This window comes from Nipponia nippon, unplaced genomic scaffold, assembly GCF_047370975.1.
Source record: "Nipponia nippon isolate SJK-2023a ecotype South Korea unplaced genomic scaffold, ASM4737097v1 scaffold_5, whole genome shotgun sequence".
NCBI lineage: Eukaryota > Metazoa > Chordata > Aves > Pelecaniformes > Threskiornithidae > Nipponia > Nipponia nippon.
In genome coordinates, this window is record NW_028262369.1 from 89,112,688 (window position 1) to 89,138,996 (window position 26,309).

Sequence of the window (26,309 nt, forward strand, 5' to 3'; positions counted from 1 at the left end):
GCTTCAGTTTGGATTTTCAGTTTCTTTGGGATTATTCAGATGACCACTGCTTACTAACATAAATTTTAATTTTTATTTATTATGATTATTTGCTAATATTATTAGCAAATTATTATTATTTAGCAAATTATTATTATTATTAATTTTACAACCTGAAAGGCTTTCAGGTCAAGTCAGTGTCTGAGAAGTTCTTGTTGCCAAGCACTGTTCCGTAGTGTTGAAGGAAGTCTCCAACATATTTTTCCTTTCTATCTCCTGAACAGGCATAAAAGGATGGTGTGATTCAAGTCTGAGCATTGTGACAGCTGTGTTATTCTGAGGTTGTGAAGTGTAAGGTTTAGGCAAGTCAGCAAATAAATGAAACTTTTGAGGTGAAGGAAAAGCAGTGAGAAGGTGATTCCTGCCTTGTTAACGCTGGCTGTCTCGAGCAATTCCTGATTGACAAAACTGGCAGTTTGTTCTCAATCTCTCTTATTCGTCTACCTTACATTAACTAAACACACAGTCTAACTTTGGCTTCTCTGAGTAGTTCTGCTTGCCTTTCCTTGACTACTACCATTTTCCCAAAGAATAGAAAATATTTTGTTGTTTTATACTCTCAAATCAGTGTTTTTAATCTTTTCAGTTTGTGAGTCCCTAAAATTCTTCCAGGGAAGGCTGCAGACCCTTTTACTTTACATTTTGCACACGTAGACTGATGCAAAATATTGATGTGCTTATTCTCCTTAGCTGCCTTTTGCAGATCTCTTTGGAGTAGTCTGACCATCTCAGACTGGAAAGTACTTTTCTCATAAAATGTTCAGAGCTAAATCCAGCCTAAGCGCTGTCTCCACTGTATAAATAGCCACCACAGTGTGTCTGTGTATTGAATTTTAAAGTTTCCTGGTACCTCCATTTGCTCAGTTGCACTTTACCCTCTACAATTAGGTATGGTAGCGGAGCCAGGACAGCCTTCATCTCCTGGGAAGAGGCACAGCTCTTTCTGTATAACCTGGATATGTCATTTAGTGCTAATCAAATGACAACCCTGTGAAAGCTCAAACTCCAATATAAAAATCTGAATATAAATAAGGTTTTAGGGCCTTTTAAAATACCTCTGTATACTCATTGGGTGATATTTTAGGAAACATGTTCCAATAAGGAGAAAATGGACAAGGACTTTCCGTTTTCTGGACACCTCTGATTTTAAAAATTTCAGGTGTCCTCATTGCCCAAAAAGTTCTTAAAGATGGGATAGGGAAAAAAAAAAAGGGAACACAAGAAGAAAAACACACAGTATTTTAAGGTAGGTTAATTTTTTAACCCCTTGGTATTAAAATACCCCAGATGTTCAGAGCAAATCAATTCACTTTTTTCCCTCCTATAGATCCTCTCTGTTGGGACATTTATAAATGACAGTCTCTGCCTGGACACATAAATTATTCAAATTACAGGTATTACACCTTAAAGAAGGTCTGTATAGTTGTGTGCTGAGCAACTCATATTATCAGCAAAATAAAAGGAGGGGGTGGCAGTCACACGCTGGGCTTCTCCCACTCAAATCAGTGGGAGAGCACAGAGCTGTCTGTAAAGAAACTTTGTCTCCGAGCTGGGCCTTTAGGGTTTTATTTTCCTGTGCTGGGGCTGAGGGAGAGGAAAAGTTGGGCTCTCACATCGGCACAAGTGGTGCAGTAAGATTGAATCCCCAGATGGAGACTGGAAGCTCCTTGAAGCTCAAGTCAGCAGGCAGGTCAGCCGTGCGGGGAGCTCTGGCAGAGTGGTGTGAGGAAGTTCACATGCTGTGCAGCGCTGACTGCAATGATCTGCTGATAAATAACACATTTCAGCCGCTGGTGTAGCCCTGACGCTCACTGTTTAACAAATTCCTTCCTCACCGACTAATACATACATACGTATACACATATATATATAATTTTGAAACTAGAACTGAGGCTTCACAGTGTTTTTACTGGGTAACAGGGAAAATATTTTTAGCCATCAGTAACATGAAAAAAATGTAGTCTAGTCTAAATTGAATATTGTTTAAAACAAAAAACGCACAATCAGCGTAGATCCAACTATTAGAACTATCTGAGCAATGTTAATTGGTTGGTTGAAATCTGGACAGGGAGAAGAATTCAGGCAACAGCCCACATGTTTTGCACTTGAATAAATACTAAAAAAGACAAAAAATTATCCTTACACGCTGCACTTTCCAGCTCTTCTGGAAATCATTTGTAACTGGCACCCAACTTGACTTTTGTAGGAATTTCCCTATCATTCTGGGTTGTTTCCATATCGATTTTACTACCCCGGCATGTACATGAATGAAAAACAGCTATCATGATGTAATCAGCGTTGTCCACATTAAGTATAAACAATATAGTCATCAGCTGGACTGAACCAAGGATCTCTACTGTAAACTTGTAACACCAGAGCAAAGCAAGAGCAGGCTGCTGTAACATCATTGGGGCCAGCCTCTAACGGGAAGCAGAGGAGTCTTTGCATGTTCTCTCTGTCCTCACCTCCCCTTCTCCTTCCTGACTTTCTACAGAATCCACTACGCAAAGGCAAATTCCAGAGGATAGCAACGGTAGTTAGAAAATGCCACGAGTGAATTTCGCTGGAAATTTGCGGCAGGAGAAACATTTTATTTGGATAGGTCCAGCTTTGTAGAAAGTCCAGTGAGAAACCACAGGCCATATCTAGTCTTCAAGGAGCAGTGAAGTAGTGGGCTTGCAGTCAAAACCATCTGCCTCATCCATACTAAAGCTTCCCTTTGAAAAACACAGCTCTGCCTGTGATACTCCCTGCGGAGCAGGCTGTGGGAAGCTGTGCTGGCTGCTGGGGGCTGCCGTGGTACTGCTGCCCTGCGGGTGGCTGCAGCGAGAGGGAGCGGAGGGCATGGCCGGCAGCTCCTACCCCACAGCAGCTGTTTCTCCCATTTCCCAGGTGATGTGACCAGCCTGGAACGACAGAAAGATTTCAGTGAGTGCAAGAGTGATCGCAATGTGATAACAATGCACAGTTCATACAACAGAAGACAAGTTTGGAGGGGGGGGAGTAAGCAAAATGGTTGAGGAGGAATAGGGTGGAATAGCAGTTGCAGCAGTTCTCCTGCATCCCGCTCACTGTGCAGGTGTGGGCAGCGAGACCGTGGCTCCAGGGAGCACACGCTGCATCCCTCCCTTCTCACACACAGCGCTGCTTCAGGCCTCTTCCTCGGTCTGGTCTCCTTAAATAAGGGAACCGATGTGTTATTCTACTGGATAGGTGCTATTAAACTCAGCCCCCATTTAGTGAAATAAATAATGAGGCATTTGGTTTCTGAAGGAGGAAAATCACAGATACATCAGCTGTACTAGACTCCTGTCCAGTGTCCTATTCCCTTTCCTAATGAAAGTATTGGGAAGACTCCTACTGATGTTCAGCAGAAGCAAAATATACCCATTAATGCTTATTCTGAAGTGCCAGATGAAATTTAGGAGTTCCTGATTTACTTAACACCATACAGAGTTAGTCTAGAAAAATACAGAGAAGCTCTAGTTCCACAGCAAAGTCAGTGGGAGAGAAGATTATCCAAGAAGTATATAATCTGAGTATTTGAACCATGCTCACGCTATTATTGGAGTATTACACCTGCCAAAGGTTCATGTTCCCCAGAAGGAAGGAATGCTCTGCAAGCTACTCTTTGTCTAAAAAGATGCAAGATGACTTTTATGGAATAATAGAATGCAAAATGTGGAAATTCACACTGTGGTTTAGGGGGCAAATATAGCTTTAAGAAAGAAACATTGATATCTTGATGTTTGAGAGAAGGGAAACTAACAGTGCCTTTGTGATTGTATGATACATATCCACTTTAACCATTTCATACATTACTTCCCTTATACTGCACTTAAAAATTCTCATGCTGTATGTTCTGTAATAAAATGCATTACAAAGCTGATGATACGATCCTTCTTACTAATAGGAGGCAGTTTATTTTATTACAGTCCATTAAGTAGAGCAATTGTAGCTGCTCCTTTAGTCAGGTGGTGCTGTGTGGGGAATCATTTCCTAGAAATGGGTCTTAGCTGACTTTCTGGAAAAGCAGCATAAGAAAGATTAAAAAGATCATCTTCAGCAACAGCTTCACTTCCTTCTTCATTTCCCATCACCTCTACATTTTCTTCTTCTAGCAGTGTCAAAAGACCCTGGAAGTGATACATAAGCAGAGGATAGAGTTTTCCCGCTTACATCATGTCATATTAACCCTTAAGGATTTGTGTAATGCCAAAAGGCATAGCACCTGGGACAGACTCCTCCGACTGAGATAAAATCCACTTAATGAAGGACCATTTCACCTCTGTTATTTCACTGCTGGAAGCCCTCGGTTTCTTTGATCTGTTCTACGTGCCATATATACAATTGCCTCCAAGATTTCATGTGAAATGTTGGCTTAGAAATTACTGTAAGGGGGATGTGTCCCAGGGAATGAGACTGGGAAACGAATGAGGAAAGTACTGAGAAGCTGACAGAGGGAGCTGTCATATGAAATGACTACAAAGCGAATGAGTTCTGGGGAGGTGGTTAATTAGGACTGGGGAGGAGGCAGGAAGCATACTAAGAGGGGAAAGAACCAGAATCAGGATTAATAACAAGAGTACATCCTTAGTGTCTTGCACCAAGGAGAAGTATATATGCCCCCTGCACTATTTCACTGCAAAAGGATTTGTTACTGAATGAATGGTATTTAACGGTTAACAGTAATAATCACACAGGCATAATAAGCATGGATTAGACATGGATTTTTGCATAGGATTTAGATTTCATTTAAGTTACATGAACGCCGCATTGGTGTACGGAACTCAGCGTGCCCTGGATTTTCCATCTAAGTACTTACACTATGGATATCACAACAGCACAGTAAGTGAGCATCACAGTAAGGAGCTTTCCTGGAGATTTTGAACATGGGGGGTGTTGTTAGACCCGAGGTAAGCTCTGTAAGACTTCTGCAATAAAAGGAGTCAATAAGCTTAGTGTCTTCTGCAGAGACATTTGACTGAGGGTCTAAGTGAGGCTCATTTAAGCATGTTACTTTCATCCTTAGCCCATTCCAAATGTCTGTGCAGACAAAGGACAGGGGCCTTGGGCTACAGATACTGACTGGGAAAGGTCTGTGTTTGTGAACATGCACGTGTTTGCAGAGAGCTTTATAAGAAGAGTGACCAAGAATTTATTGCTAAGCATAAATTAAATCCCTTACCCATAGTCCCAGAAAAAGAGTCCTCAGAGATCACAAGGGCTCGATTTGTTGTTGATACCTACCCCTCTCAGCCCAAAGCAGCTGCTTCTCTCTTCATTGGGTGAAACAACTCAGTTTCAAGCTAGTTTTAGCTGCATCCCCTGACCTGATTGCATTTTGGTGCTCGAGGTCTCCCTGAGTTGTCTGCTAAAAAGACAGAAGCTTGGTCCTGTAAAACAGAGAGAGTCTCAGCTTCTACTGAAATTAGTGAAAGACTCACAGTCTCAGTAAGAGTTTCCACTGACAGGTATTCAGTGAGCCAGTGCTGCTCGAGCCCTACACCCAGGAGCTGTGTAGCCACCATCTCTAGCTACTCTCTCTGGCTCCAGCCTTACTGCTGGCAGGGTTAGCAACTTTGCCACCCACTTACAGAAACGGGACCTTATTTCCAGCCGTCTGTGCTGGTGCCCCCCCCCCCCCCCCCGCCCCGAGTATTCCAGTTATGTTAGTATACATTTGCAACATTATGGGCAGCCTGATTTGCCAGGGCTTGCAATAGTCCTAATATAAGAAAAACAAGCTTTGAAAATGTTCCTGACACAACTGGTTCTTATTTTTAAGCTGTAGAAGAAATATACAGATCTCTACATTTATGGATCTGGAATAGACATTGCTCAAGAGCAATGTTTAGTCAAAGTATTTTAAGTTGCTTTAGCGTCTTTTGCTCTGTCTTTTCTCATGCATATGGACTCTTGCACAGAGCACATAATGTCTGTTCTCTCCTGAAACCTTGTTTCCATATCTGGCATCTACTCTCTCATACTGCCAGTGAAAAATTCTTTCTTTTATAATCTGAAGTTTCCCGTAGTGTATGGTGTCTTGTTTGGTATAGAGATTCTCACTAGACGACTGTTCTGCACCATTAATAAAATCAGACTTGGGATGCCAGTGCCAGGAAGGAAAGTCAGCTATCAGTTTAAATAAGCTGCCATATGAATAGAAGATTATCATCTTGTGCCATCCCTTGTACTTAAGCCCACTCTGAAAGTAAAACAACAGAGAGGACAAGCCCCATGTTCAGCATGAAGTGTTTACTCTGACACAGAATTTCTAATACCAGGCAGAACACAGAAAATGGGTGCGGATAGGTCCCTAAACTGTTGAACTGGCAGACACCATCTTACACTATCAGATCTTAAAATGCCAGAAAGATACTTATCTAGATGATATGGAAAGGAGGCTTAAACTGAGACTGAGCTGAGTGCATAAACAATAGTTAAGTGCATGTTTGTATGGTACCTAGCACAGTAAGGTACTGAATCTACCTGGGGTATTGGCTGTTTCCAGCACAGAAATGCACATTTGCAGTTGAAAAATACCCTTGGAGGTGTAAGGGTATGGAAACATTCCTACTGAATACAGATATGGATCCACACAAGATGTTGCTTTAGTATAGTACTGGGAATATTCTGCTTCACTTACAATGTTTTGTGCAAGACCTTTCTAATAGCATCAGTCAAGGACAAAGGATCAACACGGGAAATTCATATTAAAGGGAGAAACTGTATATCCATTCTTAAAAATCTGTGTATCATTTCCCCAAATCAACGTATGCCAGCTCTAATCACTTTTATTTAATTACTTCACACATCTTAGAACAAAGGAGGCTCTAATAAAGCAGGTGAGAACTGAAAGCATGTAGCAATAACTCTATTGTAACAGCAGTTTTTCATTAATTTTCAGTATTTATTCAAATGTGTTCTCTGTCTTGTTTCTTTTTTTTTTTCATTTTAAAATAATTGAACTCTTGCTACTGAGTACTGCTCCTGCTTTGTCTTGAAGCACATCAGTGCTCTCTGTGATGGATAAGCCACTATGAGGTGTTCTCATGCAGCTGAATAAACAGTATGATGTTCTGAATGTATCTTTACTAATTTTTTTCCTGAAGCTCCATGGTAGCAAAACAGGGCTTTGGCTCATGGATTCCCCAAATTACTGGGTTTACCTGGTCTCAGACTTTTTTTTCCCCCTCTTTTTTTTTTTTAAACAAAAGAACAAAGTTTGCCTAGAAGCAGAAAAAATGTTATAACAGGGGGTCGTTGTGCACAGAATGCATGTTGACAGTTCCTTGTGATGCTGTGAGCATGTATGTCATGTGCTAAAGAGATTTCAGACTGGGATCAGCACCTTCTACTTTGGAAGGCTCTGAGAGTGGCACCTAAACTGTGTCAAATCTGCAATCCCCCTCACCTAGTCATGGACACGAAAGAATTATTGGGGAACTGCAGAGTATATCCTCTTCGGCATCTATAAGGATAAATTACTTGCAAAAACCTTCATCTTTAAACAGGAAGATGAATCCTGCATAGACTACATGTCTCAGTTCAGGAACCTGCATGCTGGGACTTGCAGTCTTTGCAGGCTATAGCTCTGAAGTAAAGATGCAGCTAGCTGACATCTGCTCTGGTTAATATGAAGTAGGCTTCTGACAAGTTGCTCATGCCATCCACAATTTGTTGCCCCCAATCTAAAGTGAAGGGTTGCCGGAGCGGGAAGTAATCATGGGGGTCTCTGTGGGAGCTGTTCATTACTTTGACCACCGCTGGTCATATTTAATAAGATCCTGTTCTTGGTATCTGTAGGAAAGAACAGATTTTTGCAAGACCAGGAGATCATTATAGAAGTTTTTAACTTCCCTCAAAGCACAAACAGAGCTCATTTCTGCTAATTGGAAAAATGTAAAATCAAAATGTCTTCATTATTAGTGATGTTTCAAAGGACCTTGCAGCTTTTTTCACAGTGTCAAGCTTATATCCTGCTATTTTCTTATTTATCAGTCAAGGCCACAGGGGTCTTCCCCTATATACCAATAGCATTGTGAACATTTGCTTTTCTGCCTTTCCATCCACGAGCAGGAAGCATGGGGACAAATCTAATAACAACAGGACAAATTCACAAGTACGTACCAACTGCTTTGTGCTGCTCCTACAACTGAAAGCAGCTACAAACCCAGTTTTGCCATCTGGTTGGAGGAATTATGGGATCGCCTTGCCTGCTGAGCAGAGCAGTACAGGGAACTGGATAAATATATATCAGAAATCCTCTTCCTGGTGGATGTTACTGTAGTGGTGAATGTCACCTACCCTTGTTGCAACCATCGTTTCTTTCCCTGTGCAGGAGAGGGCAGGACTCCTTTTGGAGCCTACCGTTGACATTTCTGTTTCTGCTGCAATGAGTCTGTTGCTGGTTTGACAGCTCTGAGGGTACAAACTTCCTCCCATAGCACGTCCATGACTCGAGTTCAGCCTCCACAACCAAAGCACATAAGAATCTTCTGAAGGCATTTGTGGTGCTGATTTTTCAGATGTGGACAGCTGCCTGTCAGGAAGGGCAGTCACCTGCCAGAGACTGATTGCTGTTGAGCTGGATTGGCTTTGGAGCAGCAAAATGAAAGTACAAAGGATGCAAAGTTCAAAGCTAAAAATTGGGAATTAAAACCCACAGGGGTTAACTGCCTTGCCTTCTGTCACACAGGAAGCCTGTCCTGCAGTGGGAGTCCTGATCTGATGTGTAAGACAGATACCTCCATGCTTTCCATCTTTCTTTATCAATTCATTCTGCCTTGTGCTGCCAAATCTGCTTTTTTTTTTTTTTTTTTTTTTTTTTGCAGGCAAATATGTTGCCTCCACAGCACTTGGAATTGAACCTGATCTCTTTGATGGGAATGCAAAAACAATAACAATGCCTCACTCCACTGCTGCAGCTAGAGATGAGGAAGACTTGCGCATTTCCGTCATGCTAAGTGTGCCCTATAGCATAGTTACAGCAGTCTGGGGCCACTTTCTGTCCGATTTGCACTGGATCATCCAACACACTTATGACCTTTCAGTGCAAGAGGGCAGAACATAAACCAAGCGATGGCGTAGTTCCTGCTTTGTGTTTCCAGGCTCTGGCAGCAGTCGCCTCACAGTCTGTCTGCTCCTGACTGTAAGGAAACAGCTCTGAAGCTTGCCGCTGCTGAAGCTGGAACATGGTGTGCTGTGCTATTTGTAGTTTCCTGCTGCCGACACTGGAAACGCAGTTACTATTCCTCTTGCTTCCTCCATGAACATGAGAATGGGTCCAAAAATAATTGAAAGCAGTATGTTCCGATGGAATATTTTTGCATTTGCACAAATTTCCTCTTTATTTTGCTTGCCAATTTTGATAGGGAGCATTTCGAGGCTGTTTCAGCTTCTTCAACTTGGCACCGCTGGGAGGCACAGGAATGCTCCCCTGATCAGTATGGCAAGAGAAAGTGTTTTGGCATCTGAATACAGACTTAAAACGCATTTTTAAGGATGAATATAGCATATTATAACCACAAAGTTCTGCTTTAACTAATGAAGACAAGAAGACCCAAATGCTCTAAAGGGCAACGAAGCCCACACATCTAGAAAAAGAGAAGAAAGAGGCCTGCGCATACAGAAAAAGAGAAGAAAGATGCTTTTTTTATTTATTGCTTTGATCCTCAAGACGGTTAGGTGATAAGAGCTTAGCTGTCAGGAAATAATGTAATTAAACTGCATGAGGTTCACAGACTTATTGTGCAGCATCTTTCAGACGTGGCTATGTGATTATTCCTAAATGAATGTCGTCCTGGCATGGCTGAAATGCTTTAAATGGCCCACACTTGGCAGAGCTTGGGGTCTTAAAAGTATATCTTAAATTAGCCCTCATATCTATTTATAGGGAACACGTAAGGGTGGGTGGAGCTGGCAATGGTATAAGAGGTGAAAGCAGGAGCATGGTCTGTGGATCATTTCCAGGAGTATCAGTGTAATTTTAAACCAGGTCACTCTGGCTTTTTTTCTTACATATCATGCACGTTATGAAAACTAATTCAGAAATGTTTTCTTGAACCTTCATGTATTGCAAGGCCCCTCCATATTACTTAGCATCGAAATCCTGGATGCCTTATGTCCTACACAGGTGCTGAAAAGGTGTCACAAGCAAAACAGTCTTGAGTTTAGGAATTTTGCTCAATTTATTGCTAATCAACACAAGCTTCTGATCTGGATTTGGGTGTTGAGAGGAAAAAGTAGGACACGTTTTCATAAACACCTGTTCTTCCCCAGACTCAATTTCCCTGATTTTTGTCGTGATTTATACCCAGTGCATCAAAATTCTTCTGGTGGGGTGACAGGCAGCGGGGGATGTCGGGGGTAATATTTGCATGAGTTTCTTTCTGCTGCTGTTACAGCTGTTCTCTGATTCTTACAATTTTTCTGCTGCTGTTCCTTAGTGTCCCTGCCCTGGCATGGGCCACCCGCCATCCCTCAGGGGCATCCCTGCCCCCTTTGCCACGGAGAACCCCACAGAGCGTCTCCAGCCCTCAGCAGCCGCCATTTTCTTTCCCTAACACCTTGTATCGCGGCGCTTCTCTGGCTGACAGACGTTTTGGCGCCATGGCCGGGCTCTGGCGTGCAGTGGTTTTCCCTGCTGGGGCCCACCTCAGCGCCAGAGCTGGCAGGAACCGGCTGGGACCAGCTCGAGGCGGCTCACGGCCTCCTGACAGCCCACCCCGCCGTGCAACCTGTCGCTCACGATCGTTGCACAGGGGAATGCGCAAGCACTCTTACACCCATCCAAATTAGCTTTTACAATCCTTTCAGCCCTGGGGAATCAGAAGTCACTGTGAGGGGTGAGTTGGATTTTACGGTTTTTATCAACACGACTGTTCACTGAGGTAGGCCCTAAGGCAGCCCCATGAAAGCCAGGGGTGCCGCCAAGGGGGCGGTGAGGCCCGGTGCCACCTGTGGAGCACGTGTCCCCAGGCGGGGACACCGTCCACCCTCCCAGACTGCCAGGTTTGCTGGTGTCGAGGGAAGGCATTGAACCAGTTGGTTCATGGGATGGGGAAATAGCTGGGGCAGGGGGATACGGAGCAGTGGACACCCTGAAATCCAGCAGAAAGCTGACATCCTCGCCTTTCCGTCTGCACAGACGTCCCAGCTCCGGCCCCAAAGTGTCATGACATGTCGGGAGTTTTAACCTATCATTACACCACAGCTGTATCTCTGGGCCTCAGACACAGGTGATTTTGGTAGGGGAAATGCCACACTTCTGATACAAAACAGTAAACATCTGTCTGGCTATTTTGTTTTTAATGGCAGCTATTTGGAGTCACAGGAATGTCACATATTAAGCCAGGAATAGAACCAGCATCTGTAATAAAGTCACTGAACTCATACAGCATTTTCAACTGAATGAAATGGTATCTCACAGATTCTGAAAACTGAGAGGAAGATCCCTTATCTGGGAACCCACTCTGATCTTTTCATAATTTACACTGTTTTCTCCATTCATGAGGCTGTTGTCTATTTATCTCTTTTAGTATTACATTTCCTATCCAGCCAATGAATTAATTTGCACTTAGACAGCAAGCAGTTCTCTGTAGATGATCTGTGCCCAGGAAAGGCTATTTCCATGTTAAGGAACAGAAAATCCTTTCCAGTAATGTCTGAGTGTTTGATGTCACTAAGTGTGGTGGAAAGGTATAATATTTCAAAAAGCAAGCAAACAACGCAGATACACAAAATACGCCCAGATATCATTAGTCATATTTATGTGTTCAGTATCTGTAATTTTCTCCCACCTTCAACAATAAAATTATTGCTTCTCTATTCAGCATTATAGGAATCACATGCCTTACTTTGTGCATGGCTGTGGCTTGATATCTGTCAGGAAAAAACCACAGATCTCTTACTCTGGCATTTAGTAGGAACATTCAGCGTGAGTACGTTCGAAATGGTGCTCTGATATTAATACACAGCTATTTGTCACGTCACACATCTAGCTAATTTTCTAGTGGGTTGACAGTTGGGCCCATTGTCTGGAATAATTTAATGTGCTGTAGCTTAAACTTACTTACTGTACTCTATGAATCACATACACAGATATTTATAACGGAAAAACTGTGTTCATGCAGCATTGAGGTTACACAAAGGCAGCTGTGGGTCTGAATCTTCAGCTGGTGTAAACTGGCCTTGTTGGAATGACACCAATTTACCCTGGCTGTGGACTACACCGAACACATGTGAAAGGGAAAGATCTGGCAGAAGTGTTGGCTTGTCCGTCACCATCTGTAAGCAAGAGACAAACACAAAACCAAACACAACTTTTAGGCCTTGGCTTAGCAAAGCATTTACATGTACACTGAGTTCTATTTTAAACTTACAAGTACTTTGATTTAATTAAGGCTGTATTTATAGAGTAGCAACGGGAATTACAGCAGATGGGGATTCTTTTCTGTTGAAGCAGTTTTCATCACATTTGTTGATTCATGAAAAAAATGAAATCTGCTATCAAGGTTTTCTTTAAGTCCAAAATTTATTCTGCGGCCAGTACACTCCTGTCTGAGAACGGCCATTTTCTTAGTGACCCTTCATGTAACCAGCCCAGTGCTGGGGCCCTGTGGGCACTGATGAGTGTTAATGGCCCTGACCAGCCTCACCTGGGACCTCCCCAACCCTCGCCCATGGGCCAGGAGCCCCATTCAGCTCAGCTGTGGGATATCAGCCTCTTGCTTTGCCACAGCTCTGCCCTGCCTGGCCATGGGCCCTGCTGAACCGGGCACTGATCTATCGACTGGTTTTGTGGCATGACCTAGGACCTCTCTTGTCGCTGTGGACCTGTGCTATGATCATGGGGCTGTGTCTGAGCCTGGTTACCCTCATTGAACCTGATACTGACCTGCTGATTGACTTCCTAGCTTAAGCTTGGACTTGTCTTGTCACCATAAATTGCCTGATGATCTTTTGATTCAACCTGGTTGCTATCAACCCTCGGGCTGTAGGATAGGTTCTGACTAACGAGGCCCCTGTCTTGCCTGCTGCGTCTTTGTTTCTGGCTCCTCATTTCTTAGGGAGCAGCTACCCTAGGCAGCCATCATCAGCCCTCTGTTCTGTTGAATTTAGCTCAGAGGCTTGAGTGGAGGGATTTTTCTGTGTTCTGGATAAATGTCCTGATTCTTTAGACCATTGGCTCTTCTGACGTGCTTTGTGGAGGTGTTGTGCTTCTGTTGGCCTTTTCCAGATGTACAGGTGAGCTAGATACGGCTGGTTCTAATTAAACTGTAGTTATGATTCTTGTTGAGAGGCACTAGGGGACTTTCTTGATTGATTGCCTTTTTATAAAGGTAGCTCGCATGCAAATCTTTCCAGAATCAGGCCCTCACATATCAGTGTAGTCTGTGTATGTACCACAAATCTGTTGCATGGCATGCTTTTTTTATTCAAATACTGGCTAAATTCAATTGCAAGACATGTAAGGAATATGGCTCAATTTATCCTTAATTGAATTGTTATGAATACATGAACTCACTTAATGAGATAGGAATAGACCTTGTAGCTGGAAACTTAGTAAACCTCAAGAGAGGGACTCTGGCAGTTACCGTTCTACGTGTGTTATTATTTTGTTTATGTTGTGAAAACATATGAAAATGAACTTGCTTAGCTGTTGATGCCCTCAGAGTGGAACTTTCCTCTTGCTGGTGTAGCTTAGTCAATTTAACACTGGCTGGATCGTTTTGAAAATCGAAAATGCACATGGACTCTTATGTGGACCTCTCTTTAATAAGCAATGCATGCTTATCTCTAGCATTTTCCAACCTGTGGATCATGGATATTAAGTTTGTTAGTAGTTGGTAAAGGTATTCAAGAAAACAGATTTATTTTCCATAGACTTTAATTTGCTATAGTTCTTGGCTTGAACAATTTTATGGGGTCCATAAATTGGAAAAAATTGGAAAGCACTGATCTAATACGGATTTCATCTGGCATATAATTAGTTATCTGCCCTCTACTCAACTACAGGCAAGACATTCTTTTAGATTAACATTTTTTTTTTTCTCTTTGTTAGCAGCATATGGATGCATAGTGGGAGAATACATTTATGCCTGGTGCATTACATGTGAGACTGACTGGAGTTTATTACAAAACCATGCCTCATTTTTTCTAAGTGCTCTTGAACTTGCTCTTCTTATTTGGAACATAACCCGAGTTGTGCTTGTCAGAGCAAATCCAATAAACGCTACTGTTTTTTGTCAATATTTATGCAGGAGGCTACCAAGAGAAAGGATAGTGAGGTAATCCAGAAGGTATTGATGTTGATTCAATAGCTGTTGCTCTCCCATTTTTGTATCTTTTTTTTTTTTTTTTTCTGAAGTTGATGCCAGAAGCACTGCACAGGTGATCCTAGATGATGTCAGCTGGAGTATTTCCAGCAGAAAATCAACATTCCACAAAGTCCTATTAGGACCTTAGTTTGGATAGAAAGATAACCATGAACTAGAACAAGTGCAGAGAGAGGCTGTGTATTTTATGAAGAAATAAAAGGGCTGGACTCTAGTAAAAACAACCAGCAGGAGAGACAAGGAACCCTCCTTGTCCACAATGGAAAAGGTTAAACACCTGGGAGGAGAACTTTTTTAACTTAAAGGACAGCGTTCACCTAAAAGCAAATGCGTATAAACTGGCTATAAGTCTGAATTAGGTCAGAGAGTATATGAAGAGTTCAGTAACAGTAGCAGAAAGTTTCTGGAACTGCTCCTCGTAGGAGGAGCTGAGCTGTGGCACTTAACTAGTTTTCAGGTGGAGTTTCATCCCTTGATGAAAGGAAATTTTATACTGTGGTTAGCTGCCAAAAGCAGTGATTGGACTTGACCTGAATGTCCCTTTGGGACCTTTCTTGATATGTATCCTATATTGTTCTTCAAGACGGTGTGGTTATAATGGTTATCGTTCTGCCCTTACTTACCAGTATGAGTTTGATATTTATGGCTCAGAACTTACAGAGAAGATATATTTGTTACAAGCAGGTTCATAATTAATTCCAGCCTAGTATAGTGTTAGATAGATTTGGGATTTATTATTTTTAGCATGTATAAACAATTTCATTAATAAATATATTCAGTTCACTGGCTGCCAAAACCATGAGGGCTGTAATCCTCCCATCAATACCACTTGGCATAGGGTGTGCTGCCAGCTGTGTGATGGGAACATTATCCTGTGGTGTTCTGCACCACTGTTTCGGAATCCAGTGCCAGGGCTCCTCAGCGAGCTCTGACAAAAGCCAGACCAGAGGTTATTATTTGAAATGATGTTATAAATCTCATTTTATCTGAGGTAGGACTGGACTGCACACAGTCTGCATGCGTGCTGTTCCATATCCATGTGTTTCTTCTCTGTTCTCAAACAGCTGTTCTTGCCCTGTACTCACTAGCCTGCCAGATGTTACAAATCCAGGGAAAGTATGGAGTCACATACTCCCTCCATAGGACTTATTCATGACCAGCTTGAGACCTGCTGTTTGGTCGAACACTTAACCTGGATTTTCTAGTAACTCATCAACTATGATGACAAAACATGAGGTTAAGAACTCATTGTTGCTGGCAAGACTGACATTGGAGATATGATCTGATACCCTAACTCTCAAGTGAAGTTGCCTCAAGACCACATGCGTAACAATTACTGGCACATGTATGATTGTTAATGACAGAATAGATGCTTTAGCAAAGCATTGGGTGGAGACCCTTTGGATCATTCTTAGTTCTTCTGGCTCTCTCATAAGAGACTAATTTTATTAATTAAATGTAGCACTTGACATTCTTCAGCATATGCATTCACTTTCCTTTATGTATTGTTAGAAACAAGGACTAAAAAGATAATCACATTGAAAGTTTATCTTCTATTTTAAGTATGCTTAACCTGTCCCCCCAGCTACTCAGTCATTGGAAAACTCTTAACTACTTAATTGGTCTTCAGCTTATCTACAGCAATGTGGAGAAGTGGCAGTTTGGGAGACACTGAGGACAGTTGGTTCATGTGTTTTAAGTGATATAATGTCCAATCTTAGTCGTTCTGCACTCCTGTTTAGTGTGAATTCATGACTGCAGGAATGATTACCAGACTTAAGAGAAGAATTAACTCACTGGCAGTCAGCACGACTCCAACTAAGAAATAAGTCAAAGGAATAATTAAATATCCATTAATTTTTATGATAATCACTAGGCTAGGTTTGTTAGGGCAGTCTTTTTCATCAATGGGATGAGATCAATTGATACAGCACTGTATAATAATGTTATAATAACACAGAAAATCTCAGCTGAGAAGCTGTATCTGGTTTAAGCTGATCTCACAGGGCACATTCTCCAGACTCTGCTATTTACTGTATTAAAAACTCATTCCTTTGATGGGGAAAGCAACTTACCAAAGGATGTTGGACGTTTTTGCAGCAGCCCAAGTTAGCCCCTTGAAACTGGGGCGGTCCTCTCAGGGTTGAGTAAAATAGCAATTGTTGGGTCTTTGCCATGCTCACATCCTTAACGGTGTGCTTTAATTAAGCAAACTAGGCAGCACACTCACTTCAGGAACACAGGAAGCATCGGTATTTCTCATGTGGAAAACAAGTTTAGCTTGAAAGCTTTCAGGAAACATTGCTAGTAATACGGGCCAGGCCAGACAATGTTGACAGACCCGCATATTGAAACCTCCTGGCCACATGTTGCAGACTCTCACAGCATCATCGCAAGTCACCCAACATCTGGTATTTTCAGAGCCTCCACCTCCAGTCATGTTATTATGAGAAAATTTAAGTCCATTTGTAGACTTTGTGGTCAAAGAGAATATTTTAAACACATAATCCATTAGATCTCCAAAGCAAATAAGACCCCCTTTCTATTTATTTATTTATTTATTTATTTATTTTAATCCCATGCTTGTTAAGTGAATCTCATGATCTGTGGGACTGTGTGATACTTATCGTTTCCACGCATCCTTGGTTAGGAGGGTGAAAGTACGAAGTTTTCCATTATGCCAGAACTGTGCAATAAAGAAAACCCAGTATTGTCTTCTGAGTACTTGGGAAAATGTCTACGGTGAAGTAAGCATTAAGCAGAAATGCTTGAGAAGTCTCTGAATGAACCAGCTCTGGAAACAAAAACAATGCAGACAAATCCAAGGAGTACTGTGCCCAGGCTGTGCTGGTTTTCGGGGTCAAGCTAGTATTTCCATACAGCACTGGACTGTGCCATGCAGAGGTACCAACTCGTCTGGAACTTGTTTGGGTATCTCAGATACACTAATGCATTGCGTAAGGTAGACGTGTCTGCAGTCTTGCAAAGCCCTGGCTGCTGTGTAAAGCACGAGTGACTGTAAATGCTGCTTATTATTCATTAAGACCCAAGAGCAATGAAAGTTTCTACAGAGCAAAGTGTGTCATTAACCCTACTTTAGACCGTAGTGAATCTGCATCTTTTTTTCTCTGCACTCATCTTGCATCTTGCTTTATTTTCTCCCTGCTCCAAACCACGTGAAACTCAAAACTCTTCATTCTCTGGGCTTTCAAGTGAGACTTGAGTGAGTTAGGAGGAGACTCCAGGCCATATTGATGGGGGATAATTTGCTACAGGCATAGGCCAGCTGAAACCAAAGTAATTTTTTATGAAGAATATAATAGAAACATTCAAAGTCTAAATGGAAATTGAGTCTCTTCCAAAATCTGCTGTTGTCCATGAATAGAATTTTAAAAAACATGCTGTTTTGGAAGGTGGTGCAGATCTCATCACTGAGGTCTATTGCTCAAAATTTCCGAAGGTCATCCTTTCAACTGCTATTGTGTATTTCAATTGATTAAACAAGACAAAAAGATTAATCATGTCTTAAATTTCCTTTTTTTTCTTGATAGTTTATTATTGTAATTTAAAAATCAGAAGCATGGCTTAACTTAACCTAGATTCTCGTCCAATAATATGTGTATAGATTAGATGGAGGAAATGCTCCCTATCCACAGAATAATAGATGACTAGTTTAAATTACTTGTCTTAAAAAGATCCTGATTTGGCTTTGCTGAGCATAAAATATTAGATTTACTGTTTATTTTTAGTGGATTACTGCCAGTTTTCTTCTCCCTGAATGTCTTTAGATTGTTTAAAACATTAAAAAATGTTCACATCAAACATATATCTACTTACAAGAAATCTGTGTTGGTTTCGCAGCAGAGATGTAAAAGCTTGTTGTTGGGACATGAACTTTGCTGTTATGGAATTTTTCTTTCTTTATTGGCTTTATGGCTTTTTTTTTTTCTTTAAGCCCACAAGTGTGGCAAATTATTTTATGCTTATATTGCTTATTAAATCTTAATAAAGTGAGAAAAAGGAACCCAATAAGAAAGCTTTAGGTATCTCTTCAGGTTATAGTAGGTTGTTTCATTCTGTTTAATTGGCAGTAATGTTTGAAACCCCTGACCCCATCCTTGCAAAAATCTTGTTATTTATACTTTCTGAAAAAATGGTGATAGGCCTGAGTCTGATCAGCTCCATGGGTACAAAATGAGAAAGTAACTGTGTCAATGATATTACTTTGGACTTGCATCATTGTAATTTGAACCCATTGGGCCTTTAAGACTATTCATGGACACAAAATACAAGCTAGTATGGACTCTGTAGTTGCAATAGTATTTTCATAAATAAATGATTAAGAAGTCAGGCACATGTGACAGATTTTTGGGACCAGGTCAGTGTAGTGTGTCTGGTGGCACTGGAACACTTGCAATGTTTATTTGCATTTTGATGAAAAGGATATTCAATATTATTTCTGCAAATCCCTTGCATAAAGCAGTGCACTCCGATGGTGAATCAAGTGCTTAGCATGAAATGCTGAGTTTACTGCAGGAATCCTAGGTGACCCATACAGGGCATTTTTCCACTTTTAGGAGCACCATCTCTACAGGGAACGGATAACCGACCCTGAGAAACTACAGCAACATACAGTGCCTGAGCAGTGGGCTCTGAGTGTTCTTCAGCTGTCACAGGTCAAAAATTGTTATTCAGTGCTAAAGAGCAAAAGAGCTTTTGACTGGAGGACACGTAAATGTTATAACAAAGATCTGGACTGATCCGTTGACTGTAAGGTCGTTGCTTAGAAGCTGCATCACTTGCCTTTTCACCCTAAAACACTTTCTTTAGCACCAGGGACTGTATTCACCTGACCTCTACTATAATTAGTTTTTCCTCTCCTTATAATGAATTAATAAGCTGTTTTTTTTTTAATTATGAAAGAGTCCTTAATAATGGACAGTTCCCCAGCTTGCTGGGATGGAGAGGAGGGAACGTGGTTTGAAGGGATTCTGTAACAAAAACGTTTACAGAAAAGAAGAAATCTGAGATTGTAATGCCTGCAAAGCTGTAGACAGGAGTAAAGAATTAAAGGTTCTCACTTTGAATGCATTTAGTCTCTAACGCAACACAGAACAAGCCAAAACATAAACACACTATCTCCTGGCTGACTTGTGATGGCTTATAATGAATGAACGTACTGCAGATTTAAGTGTCACATTAATGTGCTACAAAATAAGCAATGAGTTTCATCAGCTTCATTCAATATATTTTTATTTGTGTCTGAAGTACTGAACTATCCATTTTGCTCGGAAATACATTTGGAAGTGGGAGAATTTGAAATGTGTACTCTTTATAGATATTTTAATAAAATACTTTTTTTTTCTTTTTCTCTCTTCATCCCAAAAATAATAAGTGGAAGATAGACTGGGTTCAGGCTTTGGAATTGGAAAGATCTAGGAAATATAAGTGTAGGAAGTCAACTGGCTATTTGGAAACTTTATGTATAGATGAAAAAGAAAGGGGGGGTGAGAAAATCCCATCAATAATACTTATGGAATTTTTGGTCCATTTCTGGATTAAGGGTACTTTATGAACCACTAGATCTTTGATCAGTGAAGCAACCCCTGATTTTAGCTTCCTTTGCTGCCATCTTTCTGTCCATGAAATTCCCATTACTTATAGGAAAAGACTATGGGATCAGCTTACTGAGGAACATGCTTTATGAATTAAGTTTCCTGACCTATCATTCTGTTAATAGCCAGCTATGGTGATAATTTAAATGCTTCCATTGCTCGACAACAGCTTATTTTGATGAGGAACGTAGATGAAGTTTTTTTGTCTGTGTTGCATATACATCTGTTTCAGAACTGTGGATTTTTATATTTTGCACTGTCTCTTATTTTTCTCATCCCTAACAATTTTTTTTTTCCTCTGTCCTGTGTGAATACTTCTAGATGTTTGACTGGATCAGCCACAACAAAGAATTGTTCCTGCAGAGTCACACGGAGATCGGCGTGAGCTACCAACATGCCCTTGACCTACAGACGCAGCACAATCACTTTGCCATGAATTCCATGGTGAGTTGAGGGCGTGCTGTGAACAACGGGTAATGGGTCTGTGCGCGTGAGTGAGGAAAGGGCGGCTCGTGAGGCCGCCTCCAGCTCAGAGAGTACTATGGACCTGTGAGAGGTGAAGTAAGGAAGGCTGTAGCAAAGTGTTGCTCTGTCCACCCAGACACTGATATATGATTATTTTGTTGACTTAAGAGCAGCACAGTCCTACAGAGTTTTTTTACATTTTGGAGAGCAAATACAATATATTTTTAAAGTTTTTGACATTTATTTCACTGGGAATTAATGAGCGCTGTAGGTGGCACTTTAATAATTTATGCTTCTCCCCCTACACCCTGCTAAGGTACTTTTCAAAACCTTGAAAAAGAGACGCTAATCAAGCTGCCAGTTGTGGCCACAGTGGGATTTTTGCTTTTTCAGTAGTTAATCGGCCAGTCTTTTTGAATGCAACTCAATTTACCTTAGGTTTGTTGCTTTTTTTTTTTTTTTTTTTTTTAAAAAAAAAGCATCATTATACATTTATAAGTGCTTTGCTCACTTTCTTACTCTTTCCAGGCATAAGGTATTTGTTCTGGAAACTGCTCTGCTTTCAGCACAGAAATGAGGACAGAATTTATTGATGTTTTGATTGTTGCACTGGGTTAGAAAAATGCCTGCATACCCCCTGCTGCAATTGCGCAATGCAAAGATGAGCCCTCTCTGAATGCTTTCTGTCAGCTACACAAAAGCTTGCCCTGAGTAAACCAACTCCTACAGGTGTACCTCTTCATGCTGTGCATGGTCAGACTACAGCTGCTCTGGGACGGAGACCTCAAAGGTGGTGGTTGACATTTAAGTTGGTAGTGTAAGTCACTGGAGAGCCACACCCTGCTATGTGGCCAAAGGGCAAGGTACTTGAGAGCAGCTGTCTGAAATGTGGAAAAAGAGATTCTGACTACCTGAGGTCGTTAAAGTCCACACATTGCTTTCATAAGATCACAGGTGTTAACCCTGGTATTCTGGCCAAATTCCAGATCAGGTAATTACCTTCTCTGACCTAAATTCCACCTGCCATTTCCACCTGCCTAGCTATTCCTCACTGTGCCTTACTAGGACATTGCATAACAGTGGAAGATGAGAAATGTTTATAATGTCTATTCATATATTTATTGTGATTATAATTGGAAGGAGCACTGAAAAACAGGCTTTAAGCACCTGATTGTTAAGCTTGCCATCACAATGCCATCTAGCAAAATACAGGATAGCATGGCCTCCCTATAACACTGCTGCTCACAGAATCCTAACAAATAAATGTGTCATGGAGGTTAGTGCATTGAAAGTCATTTGGATTATGAAAGATGCAAAGTTGGTCATAATTTTGCAGAAACACCATTGGAAGAGCCAATCTGGAGGACCTCCCTTTATGTTCTTAAAATAACTGGGAGCTAAACTTGGAAAGCGAGAACTGTGGTTAATAGAAAATTAAGAAGTGACAGGGAGGGTGCCACCTAATGGAAGAAAAATTATTTTACTCCATTCTTCCATCTGTCCCTAAGTGAACTTTTGGGAACGAGGAATGCAAGGAAGTGAGACATCTGCAAAGATCTTGGGGGAACTTCTGGGAACTGGGACCTGTCAGTGGCTGTGCTGTGGCTTGCAGCTGTGCTATCTCACCATCTCAGTGCTGCCAAACTCCTGTCTAATGAAGCTGCCCAGGAGAGAGACCTTTTTGGCTGAGGGGGAGAAGTGCGACAATGTGCCTCCCATTTTGCGCTGTCTCCAGTATAACCCCCACGCGTGTAGTCATATGGAAGCCCATACAGTCAGCATGAGTCAATCTACAAAGAAGATTGTCTCCTCCGTCTCTTTAGCATAGAGGATCAACGTGGAAGGGCATGAATACTGGGCACCTTTAATGTTCTACCTGTAAGTATGGTGAGAGATGGCACTCAATTCTGATCTAATCAATTGGACTGAAATACATGACTCTGGGCAGGAACCCCACAATATAACAAATATGCCAGATGATATATATGCTCTCAAATAATCCTCCTTATAGGAATATAACTCAAAGAGAGTGTCATGGTTTAACCCCAGCCGGCAACGAAGCACCACACAGCCGCTCGCTCACTCCCCCACGGTGGGGAGAGAATCAGAAGAGTAAAAGTGAGAAAACTCATGGGTTGATATGGAGACAGTTTAATAGGTAAAGCAAAAGCCATACGCACAAGCAAAGCAAGGAATTCATTCACTACTTCCCATTGGCAGGCAGGTGTTCAGCCATCCTGAGGAAAGCAGGGCTCCATCACGTGTAACAGTTACCTGGGGAGACAAATGCCATTACTCTGAACGTTCCCCCTTCCTTCTTCCCGCAGCTTATATACTGAGCATGGCGCCATATGGTATGGCATAGCCCTTTGGCCAGTCTGGGTCAGCTGTCCTGGCTGTGCTCCCTCCCAGCTTCTTGTGCACCGGGCAGAGCATGGGAAGCTGAAAAGTCCTTGACCAGTGTAAACTCTACTCAGCAACAACCAAAACATCAGTGTGTTATCAACATTATTCTTATCCTAAATCCAAAACACAGCACTATACCAGCTACTAAGAAGAAAATTAACTCTATTCCAGCTGAAACCAGGATAGAGAGCAATACACCTGGATGTAATTTTCCATATGTGACTTTTCTTTTCACTTCAGTTGAATTTTAGACCTAGAATCCCCTCTGATGATGGGGTAATGTCTTCCTTTTGGTTTTGGATCAACATCGATTCATACAGCAAACAGGCACAGTTCATTCAACTTAGATTTCTATTTAAAAAAAATTCTTGTGATATGCTCTCTCAGTAGGAACTTTTTTTAAGAAAAATTCTTCAACAGATTTCAGTTGTCAAACAGAGGTTACATAAGGAGTTGTGGTATCGTTATTGACAGTATGGCAAAGTCAGGATAAAAAAATTACAGAAATATTTCAGGATACCGATGCAACTCAGGACTACACTTTTGTTGGTTTTTTTTTTTCATTTTCTTTTAATCTACATGAGGCCTCCATGGTATTTATCAGAAATATTAGAGTTTTACTCAGTTCTTGAAATTTCTCGTGATCAAATAGGTTTCTCGAGACTTCCCATGTTGCTGAAAGGCCTGTGTTGGGGCTATGTCTCTGCACAATGGCCTTTCTAGAGGGGATTTCAATGTCGGGGTTGCACAGGCTAGCAAATGAGGTGAGTTTTACAGCCTGGTGAGGTTGGCTTGAGGAATTAAACAGGGCTGCCGTCTTGCAGAGGGCTGGGCATCCTATTTTTGGGATAGGAGATGTGGGGGTATATCGAGCTGAAAGGACATTTGGAAAATAGTGGGAACAGGGTAATAACCTTAAGCTGCAGGCTGTTTGAACTAATCTGTAGCTGCTGTTCTTATGTCAATATAGTGCTGCTTTCAGCAGTGATGCTCTTTTTTTTAGATGGAGCAGATTCTTTGCTAGAAAAACATGGAGTGACTCCTGGTGTCCCCAAAAGTTAGTATTGTGAATATGAGGGTGTTAGCATGCAGGAGACATCAGCTTGCTGCATCAGGGTGTTAGGCTGCATACTAGTCACTCTGTTTGTGGTAAAGCATGCAGGAAGAGCAAGTGGAGACTGAAACTGAAATGACCCTTTCCTGGCCACAGCCCAGCTCCTGTAGTAGTTTTGGTAGTTTTGTCTCTTGGCATGCACAAGAACCCTATGCAAGCTGATGTGAAGACAGTCTGTAGTAAGGATGAAGCCCCTGCATTTGTTCAAGACAAGAGCCAGCGATGGTCAGCAATGGGATCAGGACAGATTGACTTACTTGAATGAAGCAAAACCAGAGAAAGTTGGGTGATGACTCCGAACATAGTGGTAGGACATTACATACCTCAGCAATCTGAGCCGTGCTTTGGTGGTTGTAGAAGTGGGGCTAGAAATGTGGGTCAGGTCTGTTTCATGTGTAACACCACCTCAGTGAAGGGGAGTCTTGCTGATAACAGTGAAACTAGCAGGAAAGAACCACCACAGCTAACTGTAGCTTCTTGAGGCAAGATATACAAGGTCAGTACGCTTTGCCAGGTTTTCTGATGCACAGTCTGATTATGTGGGGGTTTTTTGTTTTGTTTTTTTTTTTTTAATCCAATGTAGTTTTCTCTAAGAACTTAAATTACAGTCAGTGATGTTAGTTAATACATGATCATGTGATTGCTACTGCACATCTTAGTTCAGTTGTTCATGATGCCATTTGATTTCTGTTGGAGACTGTCAGAAAATGGCTAGTGCCTATTAGTTGATAACATTTATATTGCAGTAAGAGTAGGAGGTTTAGGTTTACTGTTCTAGGTGCTATATGCTTTCAAAGGAAGAAATGGTCTTTGCCTTGCAGTCTGTTGCCAAAGGCTCTGCTCCTACAATATTTATATACATAAATTACTTTTGCACATCAAGAATCTGCTTGCATTAAGTTACGCGCTGATAAATATTTGTGAAGTTAAGGATTAAGTAACATAATGTAGAAGGTGTTAGAGAGAAAACTATAGCTTTTACTCTGCATTTACTGTTAGGTATGTACTCATTTGTATTTATAATCCAGTATTCCTCAATCTCTTCATGTAATACCCTTGGCTGCAAAAAGAAAATGTCAGGAATCCTTTCCTGTTTCTTTACCAGAGAATGGGGAGGTTATTACCCTCAGATCTGTTTGCAATCCAGGTAGAGTACTGTGACCCACCCAAGTCTGAAAACTTAAAATTCTGTTGAGTTTTAATAAATGAAAACATCCGTATCATTCATATCAGATTTATATCTGATGAGCCTTCAAGCTCTCTCACAATGATTACAAAACTGAAATATTTAGCTACCATGCTGCAGGCTCAAGACATGGAGGTTGCTTCAAGAAGAATGACTTTTCAAACCCTGTTAAATGGTGCTGCATTTTTTTTTATATAAATCTTCTGGTTTCTGAGACTTGAGGGTGAACTAGATCACACTATAAACTTTTTCTCTGGGAATTTGCTTTGTAATTGTGATTTTGCTAGAAATTTGCTTTATAATTTAGCTAGATCTTTTTTTTATGCAGTATATTAGTCCCAGCAACAGTTGGATTGAGAATAGTTCAGCTATCATGAATCTGAGTAACAAAATAATGAAAACTTGAAGCACTCTTATTTTTTGTGGGGATTGGGGTTGTTTATAGCTTTTGCGGTTTGGTTTGTCGATATGTTAAAATCAGTATTGAGAGGAGATATGGAGGAGGACAGTGTAGCAGGGGATGGCTGTGTATTTTGCAGGGAAAAACCCTACAGACTTCAGTGGAAGTTGCATCAGATCTTGGATCTCTAAGGTGTTTTGATTTTTTTTATTTTTTTTTTATTTACACTATGCCTAGTGTCCTTTGAGCCTGGCATAACTAATAATAGTTAAAATAGTCTCTTCAGTTCCTCTAGAAAATACACTCTCCGAATGTTTATTGGGTCATGCCTTTTGTTGCATGCTCTTCCTATACATCTCTATAGGCATGCTGTGGCCAAAGCTCCTTCTTGGAAAAACAACTTGTTACTCTGTTTTTTACAATAATAATTCTTCCCTTTAAATTAACAATGTGGGATGTGGATAAGTCATGTATTTGACGTAATAAACTGTAGTGTGGTATTTTTCTTTCTAATAAGGACCATAGGTTTTTGTGTGTGTGTGATTCAAGGCAGTGCTTTTCACTTTAGTTTCAAAATAAATTATGTTAGTCTTTATCATAGCTGTATAATGTTTATACTGAAGCAATAATACTTTTCACGAAGATGAATATTTAGCTCCAACATCTTGTTAGTAATCTCAATAATCTAGTAAATTCATTAGAGAAAAAAACCTACTGTTTCAATATGACACAAAGCATACTG

At 41.1% G+C, this 26,309-nt stretch overlaps 1 protein-coding gene across 12 annotated transcripts in view; it reads left to right on the forward strand.

The window, feature by feature from the left end:
* The window catches only part of KALRN (kalirin RhoGEF kinase), a 532,514-nt gene that overhangs the window by 213,216 nt on the left and 292,989 nt on the right, over positions 1-26,309 (forward strand). For all 12 annotated transcript variants that reach the window (XM_087734558.1, XM_087734567.1, XM_087734559.1 and 9 more), the window contains one exon: positions 20,318-20,440. In XM_087734558.1, the coding sequence (XP_087590684.1) occupies positions 20,318-20,440 (123 nt within the window). The remainder of the gene's footprint in view (positions 1-20,317; positions 20,441-26,309) is intronic.